Here is an 11,832-nt window from a genome sequence, read left to right on the forward strand (position 1 = left end):
GGTGGAGGTGATGGAGGTGGAGGTGGAGGTGGAGGTGGAGGTGGTGGTGGTGGTACTGGTGGTGGATGCAGAGATGGTGGAGGTGGAGGTGATGGTGGACCAGGTGATGGAGGTGGAGGTGGAGGTGACCCGGAGGTGGAGGTGGTGGTGGTGGTACTGATGGTGCATGCAGAGAGATGGTGGTGGTGGAGGTGATGGTGGACCAGGTGATGGTGGCGGAGGTGATGGAGGTGGAGGCGAAAGTGGTAGAATTATTGCAGATGGTGGCGGTGAGGCGACAGCCAGGGCAGGGTGGGAGTCACGTGGAAGAGGCAGTTACAGCAGCACCTTTGTTGGCTGCTGGGTGAGTCCAGGGCTTCTTCCCCCAGCTTCCCATGCCCCAGTTCTGCGCTCAGGTAGGTCCCTTCTCTGGGAGCCTCCGTGTGCACCTCTGTAGAAGGGGCCCATACCCTCTCCCTCCCTTCACCTGTGCTTCAGTTTTTGAGGGTTTGTGCCCCCTGCAAAGGGCTGGCCCAAGGACCTTGGCCTTTGGGGCTGGAGAGGAGCCGAGAGGCTGCTGATGGGGGCCATGGATGGGGACCCTGGGCGGCCTCTCCTCAGCACCCTGTCCCCACGGGCAGGACCGCCAGGCCAGTGGGGGAGGGCAGCAGTGACCAAAGCTGCGGTAAACAGCTCCGACTGGAGCGATCGATCGATCGGGGCTGTGAGGAGCTGTAATTGGATTGAACGCCAGCAAGGGGGGGAGCCGAGCCGCTTTTTGCTGCGATCGACAAAAAGCGAAGTTTTTTCACGACTCGGCTGGCTGCCCCTCCCCCAGCCTCGCCTCTGCCCCCATTAGCAAGGAAGAGGCGAAGCTGGGAAGGGGGTGGGGCGGGCAGGGAGGGTCCCATCTCACCTCCCTCCCCATCTGGACTGGGCCTTCCCATCTCTGAGCAAGTGAGAAAGTCCTCGCCTTATGGAATTATTACAAGGATTAGCAGAATCTGTGGAAGGCTCTTGGGAGTCCCTGGGTGGCACAACTGGTGAGGCACTGGACTATTAGCAGAAAGGCTGGTGGTCTGAGCCCGTCCAGGGGCGCCTCAGGGAAAGGCCGGGTATATCCACTTCTGAAGGGTCCCAGCCTTGACAGCCGTGGGGACCTGTTTGAGTCTGCACATGTGGGGCCACCAGGAGTTGGAACTGACTTGCAATTCACAGCAAGGCTCTTGGCATGTAAACGTGTGAGCTTTCCAAAGGACATTCAAATCCCTGCCCCTAAATTAATGTACAAAGACTCTAAGTAAATGACAAGGCGAATGAATAAGCCAGTGCTGAATGAACTGGGGTCCCCACCGGAGGCAAGATGGCACCCTGCTGAAAGGCGACTCCCTCCAGACCCGCTGCCCAAAACCTCCCCTTGTCCTTTCAGAGGAATGGGAGATCCCCCCCAACCTCTGGGACCCTCCCAGGTGGCCAGGGCCGCAGAAGGTGGGCAGCCAGGGCAGTGTCTTGTGCTTCTATCCAGGATTTTCCTTCTTCCGCTCCTCCTTCGACGCAGGTGCATTTTATTTATAAACTTGCGCTGAGTTGCGAAAGGAACCCTGGTGGTGTAATGGTTAAGTACTGAGCTGGTAACTAAAAGGTTGGTGGTTCGAAACCCCTCAGCTGCTCTGCGGGAGGAAAAGATGTAAAGATGACAGGAAAACCGGTAGGCGGTTCCACTGTGAGTGGGGATCGACTCAACAGCACCCAGCACCAAGAGTGAGCTGCAAATCCCACCGGTGGAAGTGAATCGTGCGAGGGTTTGCTCAGTGGATCGGTTCGGGCACCCCAAACCCATTTTAACTTGGAGACGTCTAGTTTCCACGCAGATGTGTTAGTAGGTGCCATTGAGTCGACTCCGACCCATAGCAACCCCGTGTACAAACGAACGACACGGCGCCCGCTCCCACCTCACAGCCCTTGCTGTGCTTAGCTCATGGTGCAGCCCCCTGTCGGCCCTCACTGCACGTGTTCCCGTTTCACTGACCCTCTGCTTTGCGGAGTCGCTGTCTCTCTCCAGGGACCGGTCCCTCCTGATGGCGCGTCCTGAGTGGGTCTGGCCATCCTCGCTCCTCAGGGCCATTCTGGTTGCAGTCCTGCAAGGCAGACTTGTTCCTTCTCCGGTAGCCCGTGGTCCATTCCCTATCCTTCTCAGCGCCACCACTGACCCCAGTCCCTGCACCAGCTGCCCTTTTCCTCCTCTGTCCTGCGTCCTCTTTCCCAGCTGGAGCCCAGTGTTTCTTTATGCAGACAAAACACAAACAAGGACTCTCATCCCCTCTTCCGTACAAAAGGCCGCCTACTACACGGCCAGCCTGGCAGTGTCTTACGGTCCTTCCATCCCTCCAGGTCCAGGCCCACACCCGCCCCTCGTCAGCATCTAGACAGTTGCAGCTGCAGCTGCCTGAACGAACATCCAGTGTGAACACGGCCGTGTGTGCCGCCTGCCGGCACCAGCGTCGCGTGTGCCTCTGCGTCGTGTTTGGGCTGTGTTCTGGCACATTCGCCCCACTCTGTCTTCCCAGCCTTACGCTGAATTGCTCTAGTCCAGCTGTGTCACGAGTTTAGAGGCCCCGGTGGTCACGCACCCTGGCTCCACGGGAGCTGAGAGCTGGTGGCCGGGTCCTGTGAAGACACGCCCTCTGGAGCGGTTCTACTCTGTCCTGTTGGGTCACTATGAGTCCGAAGGGACTCAACAGCACAAGAGCCCTGTTTGTGGGTTGTCAGGTGTTGTTAGGCACCATCAAGTCTGTTTCCACTCATGGTGACCCTGTGCAACAGAAGAGACCGCCCCTTGAGGGTCCTCCTCTGTCGCTGACGGTCTGCTTTGTCAAGCCTGATGCCCTTCTCCAGGGACTGCTCCGTCCAGGTAACGTGTCCAAAGTCTGTGAGCAGCCTCGCTCGCCGTGCTAGGTTCTCAGGAGCATCTGGCCGTACTTCCTCCAACACAGATGGGTTTGCTCTTCCGGCAGCCCACGGTGTGCTTCACATTCTCCCCCAACACCACAAGCCAGAGGCACCAATCTTCTCCAGTCTTCGTCATTCACTGTCCAGTTTTCACACGCCATTGACATAATGGAAGGAGCTCTGGTAGCTCAGTGCCTAAAGCACTTGACTGCTAACCAGAAGGCTGGCGGTTCAAACCCACCAGCCACTCCTTGGAAGGAAGGTTGGGCAGTCTACTTCCGTAGTGATACCGCCTCGGAAACCCAAGGAGGGGTCCCTATGAGTCAGGGCCGACTCAACGGCACATAACAACAACAACATGAGATAATCGACAATACCATGGCTTGGGTTCTTCAGAGTGACATCTTGGCTTTTTAATACTTTAAAGAAGGCTTTTGTAGCAGATGTGTCCAATGTAATATGCTGTTAGGTTTCTTGACTGCTGCTTCCTTGTGTGTTGATTGTGGACCCGAGTCAAATGAAATCCCTGACAACTTCGACCTTTTCTCTGTTTATCATGATGCTGCTTAGTGGTCCAGTTGTGAGGATTTTTGCTTTCTTTGTGTGGAGGTACAATCCACACTGCAGACTGTAGTCTTTGATCTTCATCAGTAAGTGCTTCAAGTCATCCTCACTTTTGGCAAGCAAGGTTGTGTCATCTGCATATCGTAGGTTGTGACTGAGTCTGCCTCCAATCCTGATGCCATGTTCTTCTTCATATAGTCTAGCTTCTTGGATTATTTGCTCAACATACAGACTGAATAAGTATGGTGAAAGGATACAACCGTGATGCACATGTTCTTACTTTCAGCCAAACAATAACATTTCATGTATTTAAATTCTAAGAGCATTTTCTTACTCTAATTGTTCTTTTATTTTTCACAGCATCCTGTTCTTGTTTCATGAATGTGGTATTCCTTCTTATCTCTCTGAGATTATTACAATGTCTAAGACCATCTTGAACTCCCTGCTTTGTCTCTTTCTCTCAAGTATCTCCCCCCGCCCACGGTTGTTCTCTCTTTTTCATGTTAGAGCCTTTTCCTAAAACGTCTGATGACTGTCACTGTTATTTAAGCTTAAAACCTGAAATAGCCAATTAGGGGCTCTGTGTGTTCCTGGTGGAAGGGAGGGAGCATGGCAGGGTGTCAGCTCACACAGGAAATGCGTGACACTGTTGTCTCTGAGAAATGAGTCACAGTGTAGGGCACATTAATTTCTTTCTGTGAATGTGTGTGGACGTTGATCTGCCGGCTGGTCTGGGATGTTCCGGAACCAAAGTAAGCTGGCTCAGGGTGCAGGCCCAGCAGGCTGCCAGGGCGGACAGCGCAGGCCTGCTAATCCACCCTGCTCCATCGGCTGCTGACTGCGCGGGGGGCAGGGGCGTCGGCAGGAAGCTGGCGAGGACAGACCTCCAGCACCCCCCCCACTGGTATGTGGGAGAGATACGGAGAACACCCGGGGAGGCAGCCCACCCTGGTCATTGGAACTCCTCTTTTCCACCACGGCCCCGCATGGAGGCGAAGGGGTCTGCTGGGAGCTGGAGCAGGGCCCCGGGCTAGGCATCCTGAGCCGTTGTCTTCCCTTTGGCCAGCGCCTGAGTGGCCCTCTCCCCTGGGGCAGGGAGACAGGCCCTGACCCTCCGTCCCTCCCCAAGGTCGCCCTCCTCAGCTCGCCCCAGCTGCGGAGAGTCCCCTGGGTTCAGGAACAAGGCCAAGTCTGGTCTCAGCTTTCAGATCAGAAGGGACAGGTCATCAGGCCTCAGAGGACAGCGCGAGGAAGGCGACATGAATTATTACAGCCACTCAGAACCAAGTTTCTCCATCATCCTGGACAGACATTGTGGGGGCTTATGCTGTACCCCCAAGTGGTCTTTTGTTTACTGCTTAGCCAACCCAAGTGTGTATCAGACAGCATCTCACATGGAGAGCTTCCAGAAGGAGCCCTGTTGGCTCGGCAGTTAAGCATTTGCCTGCTAACCAAAAGGTTGACTGTTCAAACCCACCCAGCGGCTCTGAGACCTGCCAATCTGCTTTCATAAAGGTGACTAGGAAACTCTATGGGGCAGCTCTACTCTGTCACAGGGAGTCGCCATGAGTTGAAAATCGGCTTGACAGCACCCAGCAACAGAGTTTCCATGTCACCCGCAGAGCCCCCCAGGTTCCAGCTGCGGAAGGGAGGGAGACCTCCGGGCTGTGGAAGCATTTGGGTGGGGAGATGAGGGGTGTGGAAACGTGCGGCAGGGGGACAGCGAGCCTGGGAAGGGTGCTGTTGTGGAGACGGGTTGGAGAGGGTGGTGGCCAGGCCTGCGGAGGTGTGCTCACTCTGTGTCCTCTTCTCTGTCCCCCCATCTGTCTCGTCTCCGCCTGCTCACCCTTTCCTGCTTGTCTCTTTCACCTTTTGGCTGACTCCCGGTTCTTTTCCATGTCTCCTTTCCTATTGTTATTTCTGTGGTTCCCTGTCTCTCCGCCCCTCTGTCCGTCTGTGTGTCCCTGGGTTTCCCGCTCTGCACTGGGCTGTGTCTCTCCCGTGTCGTCTGTCTGCTTGCCTCTCCCGTCTTCCGGCGGTGCACCCTGCCTGCCTTTCTCCGTCCGACCGCGCGGTGGCGCTGCCGCCCGCTCGCCCGCAGCCTGCAAGCGCAAGGAGCAGGAGCAGCAGAAAGAGCGCGCGCTGCAGCCCAAGAAGCAGCGCCTGGTGTTCACCGACCTGCAGCGGCGCACGCTGATCGCCATCTTCAAGGAGAACAAGCGGCCGTCCAAGGAGATGCAGGTCACCATCTCGCAGCAGCTCGGCCTGGAGCTGAACACCGTCAGCAACTTCTTCATGAACGCGCGGCGCCGCTGCATGAACCGCTGGGCCGAGGAGCCCGGCGCCGCCCCCGGGGGCCCGGCGGCAGCCGCCGCCACCTTCTCCAAGGCCTGAGGCTCCTCGGCCCAGCCCTCCGCGTCTCCAGTTCCCACTTCTCCCCATCCCCATTCTGCCGGCCGGAGACCTGCCGCCCGGGGGCGCCTGGAAGGGCGCTCTCCGGGCCCCCCACACCCAGGGAGGGGACATGGCACACCCCCCAGCCCAAGTGCACAAAAAGGGTCCCCCTCCTCCCTCCTTCCCACTCCCCTGCAGGGCAAAAGAAGCCCTTCGCCCCCCTCTGAGGGGAGGGGGCTAACAGAAGGGGTCCCCCAGCCTCCTCTCAATTCAGGACGCCAGGGGGCCTCGAAAAAAAAAAAAAAAAAACCAGGGCTCACTGTGTTGTCCCCTAAAGCGGGTCTAGAAGCACATACTAGAAATATAAACCGGGTATTTAAAAAAAGGAATTTTAAGAATAACCCCTCCCTCGCCAGACCCCCACCCCCACAGAGGGAGGCTGGAAGGGCCTGCCTTCTCCTGCGGCCTCCCGTGGAGAGGTGCTGGGGGCCCTCTCGGCCCCAGCCCCGAGAACCAAGCCCCGTCCACAGTCGCCAAAACCCACGTCAAGCCGGATCCTTTCAAGCCCCACCCACGCCACAAGCCGACCCCCCCCAGTCGGCGGGCAGAACCGCCCCCCAGCCAAGAACTGAGCTGCCCCTCCCAGCGGCCAGGATTCCGTGTGCCAAGAATTGCCTGCCTTAAAGTCTGGGGAGGGGGCCTGGCGCGGCGACCGCCCAGCACCCACAGGCGAGCACGCTTTCCCACCCCGCTGCGGACTGGAGGGGGTGGCGCGCTCAAACATGCGGGTAAATTCCAGGCGCCTCCCCTTCCCCCGACGGTCCCTCCGTTTAGTTCACTTTACTTGTAGGCACCTTGATGAATGACACACAGGGAAAGACGTAACCCAGGAAACAAGAGAACAGGCAGATCTCACGGAGGCCAGAACCCAGCGGCAGCGCCGGAGCCGCCCAAAGCCCCCGTGTGCTGGGGCCGTGGGGTTTCTTCCTGCTCGGAGCCCTCTGGAACTCTCCGCCCCACCTCCCAGCCCTTGTGGGCCTCCTGGAGGCGGTGGGGGTGAACCTTGTGTTTGTTCTCTCCCCAAAGGGAGGGAAGATGCTGAGGAAACTGGAATCTGCTTGCTCCATTTTTGCCAAAAAAAAAAAAAAAAAATGACAAGGGGGAGGTGTCAGAGTGAAGATGCACCCTCGCCCCGCTGGTCTCTCGCCTGGGTGACCTCCATGGCTGGTGGGCGACTGGGTCCAGAGAGCCTGCCTCGCGGCCCCACACGGGGTTCAACATGCGGAGGCTTGAAGGACCCCCCAACCTGTCGCGTCTACTGCCTCCCGGGGAAGGGGCCGTCCCCCCTCCCCCTTCGAGAATGCAAAAGACATTTCTAGTGAAATGCCCCCCTCCCCCCAGGTAAAGGCTACCTCACTCAAACGTTCATGTCTGTGATTGGAGAAATCACGCCTGATACCAAAGATTCCCCCCAAGGACTTGTGCTGGATGCTAGAATTCCCTCACCTCCCAACTAGACGTCTGCCAGCCCTCCTCTCCACCAGAGAGAGGGAGAGAGAGAGAGAGAGAGGGAGAGAGAGAGAGAGGAAAGTGAGGTCGAGTGCCTTTTTCTTGAACCAAAGATGTGTGTGGAGTGTTTTCTTGTCCTTATCGACTCACTGTTCCCCCAGTTTTTAAGCAGCTGAATCTGAGTGATGCTTCTAGAACCTTTGGGTATTGGGGCAGAAGCCTAAAAGGAGTCTCCCATCCTGATGGGCAACAGGCCTGTCCCCCCAAAATGCACCCACACAGAGTATACACACAGTGTACACACAACACCACACTGTACACAAACACATTGTACTACACACACAGCAAACACAATACACACAACACTACACATAGCCATGAAAGGTATATACTGTACTACACACACACAACAAACAATGCACACACTACACATACACACTGCATACACACAGTGTACACACAACACACTATACATACATACTGCATATACACACTACTACACACACACAGCAAACAGAACACATACAACACTACACACACATGACATACACACACTACCACACAACAAACACACAACACTACACAGTGTACACACACTACACATACAGTGTACACACAGCACATATACTCTACTACACACACACATCCACAGCAAACAGAATACACACAACACTACACATACACCTGCACACACATAGTGCACACACAGCCCAACGCTGTACACATACACGTTGTACTACAAACACGCACACCGGCTTTTATTCCTTTTCAGGGTATCCTGGGCACTGGGGGCTCCATTCTCCATTTTATCCTGCTTCCCACTCAAACCCGCCCGCCATTCCCGTCCCCCAGCCCTGGGTCCCTGATAGGCAGACAGCCCTGAACTCTGCCCATCCCAGCAGGGCTGACTTACTCACTGGGCATAGCAAGTCCAGTCTTGAAATACTTTCAGAGGCCCAAGTAAATGTCTTAATTTCTTTTAAAATCAGAAGGAAAAAAATGTTTTAATATCCTTGGCAATCTACATCCTTAGTGATACTGCCTCAGAAATCCAAGGAGGGGTCCATATGAGTTAGAGTCGACTTGACGGCACATAACAACATCATCGATACATTTGTCTACCAGTAAAGGAGCTCTGGTCGCACAGTGGTTAAACCTTTTGGCTAATAACCAAAAGGTAGGCAGCTCAAACCCACTAGGCACTGGCTGTGAGGGACAAAGATGAGGCAGTTAGCTTCGGTAAAGATGACAGCCTAGGAAACCCAGTGGGGCAGTTCCACTCTGTCCCCTAGGGGCGCTGTGAGTCAGAATAGACTCCACAGCAGTGGGTGTGGTTTGGGCTTTGCTTCCGTGAAGATTGACAGCCTTGGAGACCCTGTGGGGCAGTTCCAATCTGTCCTCTAGGGGTGCTGTGAGTCGGATTCAACTACAGGGCAGTGGGTTTGGTTTGGTTTTCGTATACCAATGTAGTAGTAAAACATGATTTTAAGTATTATTTTATGGAGGAAGGAGGCTACTAGTCATACCCTGGCCCCATGCCTTTCTCCATAGAAAACTACCAGTCCAGCCCCAGCCACCAGCCAGAGCCTGCGACCACACGGGCCAGGGCTTCTCTGGCGTCCTCTGCTGGTGGCAGCTGACAAGATGTTTGCCTTTCCTGGACCTTATCAGAGGTTAAATTTGCTGGCCCTCCAAGTCCTGAGTTTGTCCCTTTATGGAAAAGTAGGAATTAGCTTGGGATTGTTCTGGTGATGGGATGAAATGGAGAACAACCCTAGCTGGATTGGATCAAATGCCACTGACTCAGGTCACAGAATTGTCCCCAGGGCTCCTGGATCCATTTTACATACAACACACAACACATATATACACACTTGCACGTACACACACACACACACCTGCGCGTACACACACACAACATATATATATATATACACCTGCGCACACACACATATAACACATATATACATCTGTGCGTACACACACAAACACATATATACACACCTGCACGTACACACACACACACACAACACATATATACACACCTGCGTGTACACACACACACACACACAGCAGCTCCCATCCCTCCCCCCAGCCTGGCTGCCCTTCCCCCCCCCGGGATCTCTGCCCTCCCCCTCCCATGGCCCCTTCACCCTCCAGGGCCAGTGCCCGTCCTGGGCCTCCCCCAATACCCAGCTGGTTACCACATACCAAAGACCACCCCCCACTCGGGAAAGGACACCTCCAGCACAATTCCTTCGAGCCTTTGACAATTTTCTCTGAAATACCTCAAAATATTTAATGTATAGTTTATGTGATGAAAAAGAAAAAAAAAAAAAAACCTTAGCTAGTTTTTGGAATATGTGACTTGAAGCTTTATACCGTTAAATTATAATTTTGCAGACGACGGCATGTGGTTTCTTTGACGAGTTCAGTGGAAGACAAAATGAATGTCACTGCGATGGGAGATGGGTGGTCGGAGGCCAAAGACAGAGGGACCATGAGGGTGAGAGGCTGAGAGTGAGAGGCGACCTGCGCGTTTACAGATGTGCTATTTAAACGAAGTCCCAAGTCTGGTAGGAGAGAGAGGAAGAGAGAGTTGGTACACCTTTGTTCTCTGGCGTGCTGTTTCTCGTTTTTTTTGGAGTTGTGTCTTTTAAGAGTATTTACTATTCTATGTGTTCTGTGTTCAAATGTAATTTAAGAGAAAAAAAAAAAAAGGAAGAAAAATGAAAAAAAAAAAGACAAGATGGAATTCGATGCATGACTAATGTAAGCTTTCTTGAGCTGATGTAATAGGTGATGGGTGGGGGGCGGGGCGGGGGCGGGGCCGTGGGGTCGCGGCCCCAGGATTCTATGTCGAATCATCGTTGTACTTCATGGCCGACTTGGTGCTGTCTGGTGGTTCTTTGCGCTGTCCCGTGTCCCTGTCCCCCTTTGGTGGAACTGTGTCTGGGGCAGAGGACGGACCAGGTCAGCAGGAAAGGAGGGGCGCCAAGTCCTGGCACCAGGCCCAGGGTCTCCTGCACCCCCGGTGCCCCAGCCTCCTGACCTTGGTCCTGGAGGGCAGACGTGTGTCATCACCCGGGTGTCGCTTTAGCATGACTTCCTAAGTGTCTTGTTCAGAGGAGACAATCAACAACGAGCCAAGTCTTGTCGCCCAGGTGTGCGTGGGGGGCTGAGTGTGCCCCGACAGCGCCCCCAGATCTGAAGGGTCCTCTGAGGCTCTGGCAGGCACCGGCCTCCACCCTAGGGCACTGCCCCTGCCCCACCCAGGCTCCTCCAGCCTCCTTGGCCCTGGGCTGGGTGTGACTTCCCCTTTCCTCTGGCCCAGGAGGTGGGGGACATCCCTTCCAGCCCACTCTGGGCCCCAGAGTACAAAAGGGCCCCCAGACTCTCAAGAACGGCTTGTGGGCCAAGGTCTCCCTGCCTGTGAGGCCTCATGCCACAAGGCCGTGCCTGTAAGCCACCCCTGAGCTCCTGAAGGTTGGGAGATGGAAAGGGGGGCTTGGCACTCCTTGTGCTTTGTTCCCTGGGAGGCCCAAAGAATTCAGGGAGAGGAAGGGGAGAGGGGTATGTGGGCCCCTTCCAGGACAGGCCCCCAGTTGCAGAGGGTGGGTTGGGATGCCTAAATGGGGTCCCTCACACCCAGTAAGACTGGAGGCCCCATACTGGGGGGCTGGGCCTGGAGCCAAGGGTCCAACCACCCTAAAATGATGCCATGGATGGGGGACACCCCAGGGCCCCTTACGCTCAGCCCCTGCACTGCCTGGAACGTGGGCCATCTCCCATTGCCTTGCCCAAAGTGGTTGGAACAAAATAATCTCCTCAGACTTCCGAGGCTCCCTCCAGTGGCCCCTTCAGGCTCTCCCCGAGGGCTGGTCTTTGGGAAGGGGACTGTCTCAGCTGAAGGTAAGGGAGGCCCAAAAGGCTACATGGTCTTGAGTATTTAGTGGAGATCAGAATCTAGGGGAGACACTCATTGGGTCATCCAAGGGCCAACTCCTCACCCCTAATGCTAGAGGGAACTGAGAAGCCCTCTCTGCCCCCATCCTCAGGCGACAGGCTTAAAACTTAAAAAAAAAAAAAAAAAGTCATCATCACTGTTAACCATTGCTGTGTTGGGTTTGTTGTTTTGTTTTTCTTCAATAAATTATTTTCTAGTCACTCACCTGGGTGTGTTTGTTGGCCAGCGGAAGGTGGGCACAAAAGAGGGCGGGCTGGGATGCACCCACCTGGAAGATGGGGAGGGAGGAAAGGGGCGGAGAGAAGAGGGGCGCTCCCTCTCTGAACACCGCCCTCTTTCTTGGCCACTGGACCTCTCTGAGCCCTCATCTCCACACTGCCCCCACCTTCTGTGGGGCACAGTTAAGAATCAGAGAGACCCATGTTCATCGCAGCACTATTTACAATAGCCAAAAGATGGAAACAACCTAG

At 55.2% G+C, this 11,832-nt stretch overlaps 2 protein-coding genes across 2 annotated transcripts in view; one reads left to right on the plus strand and one right to left on the minus strand.

Annotated features, from left to right (window-relative positions):
* The window catches only part of ONECUT3 (one cut homeobox 3), a 25,490-nt gene extending 19,604 nt beyond the window's left edge, over positions 1–5,886 (plus strand). The window contains exon 3 of the mRNA XM_007954612.1: positions 5,594–5,886. Coding sequence (XP_007952803.1) covers positions 5,594–5,886 — 293 coding nt within the window. The remainder of the gene's footprint in view (positions 1–5,593) is intronic.
* Positions 5,887–10,249: 4,363 nt separating this feature from the next.
* The window catches only part of ATP8B3 (ATPase phospholipid transporting 8B3), a 35,511-nt gene continuing 33,928 nt past the window's right edge, over positions 10,250–11,832 (minus strand). Inside the window, exons 31-33 of the mRNA XM_042782777.1 lie at positions 11,568–11,630; positions 10,448–10,454; positions 10,250–10,347 (exon numbers count right to left, since the gene is read on the minus strand). Of these exons, the coding sequence (XP_042638711.1) occupies positions 10,250–10,347; positions 10,448–10,454; positions 11,568–11,630 (168 nt within the window). The remainder of the gene's footprint in view (positions 10,348–10,447; positions 10,455–11,567; positions 11,631–11,832) is intronic.

This window comes from Orycteropus afer, unplaced genomic scaffold (assembly GCF_000298275.1).
Source record: "Orycteropus afer afer isolate SDZICR_OR568_19922 unplaced genomic scaffold, OryAfe1.0 scaffold00466, whole genome shotgun sequence".
Classification (NCBI taxonomy): Eukaryota; Metazoa; Chordata; class Mammalia; order Tubulidentata; family Orycteropodidae; genus Orycteropus; species Orycteropus afer.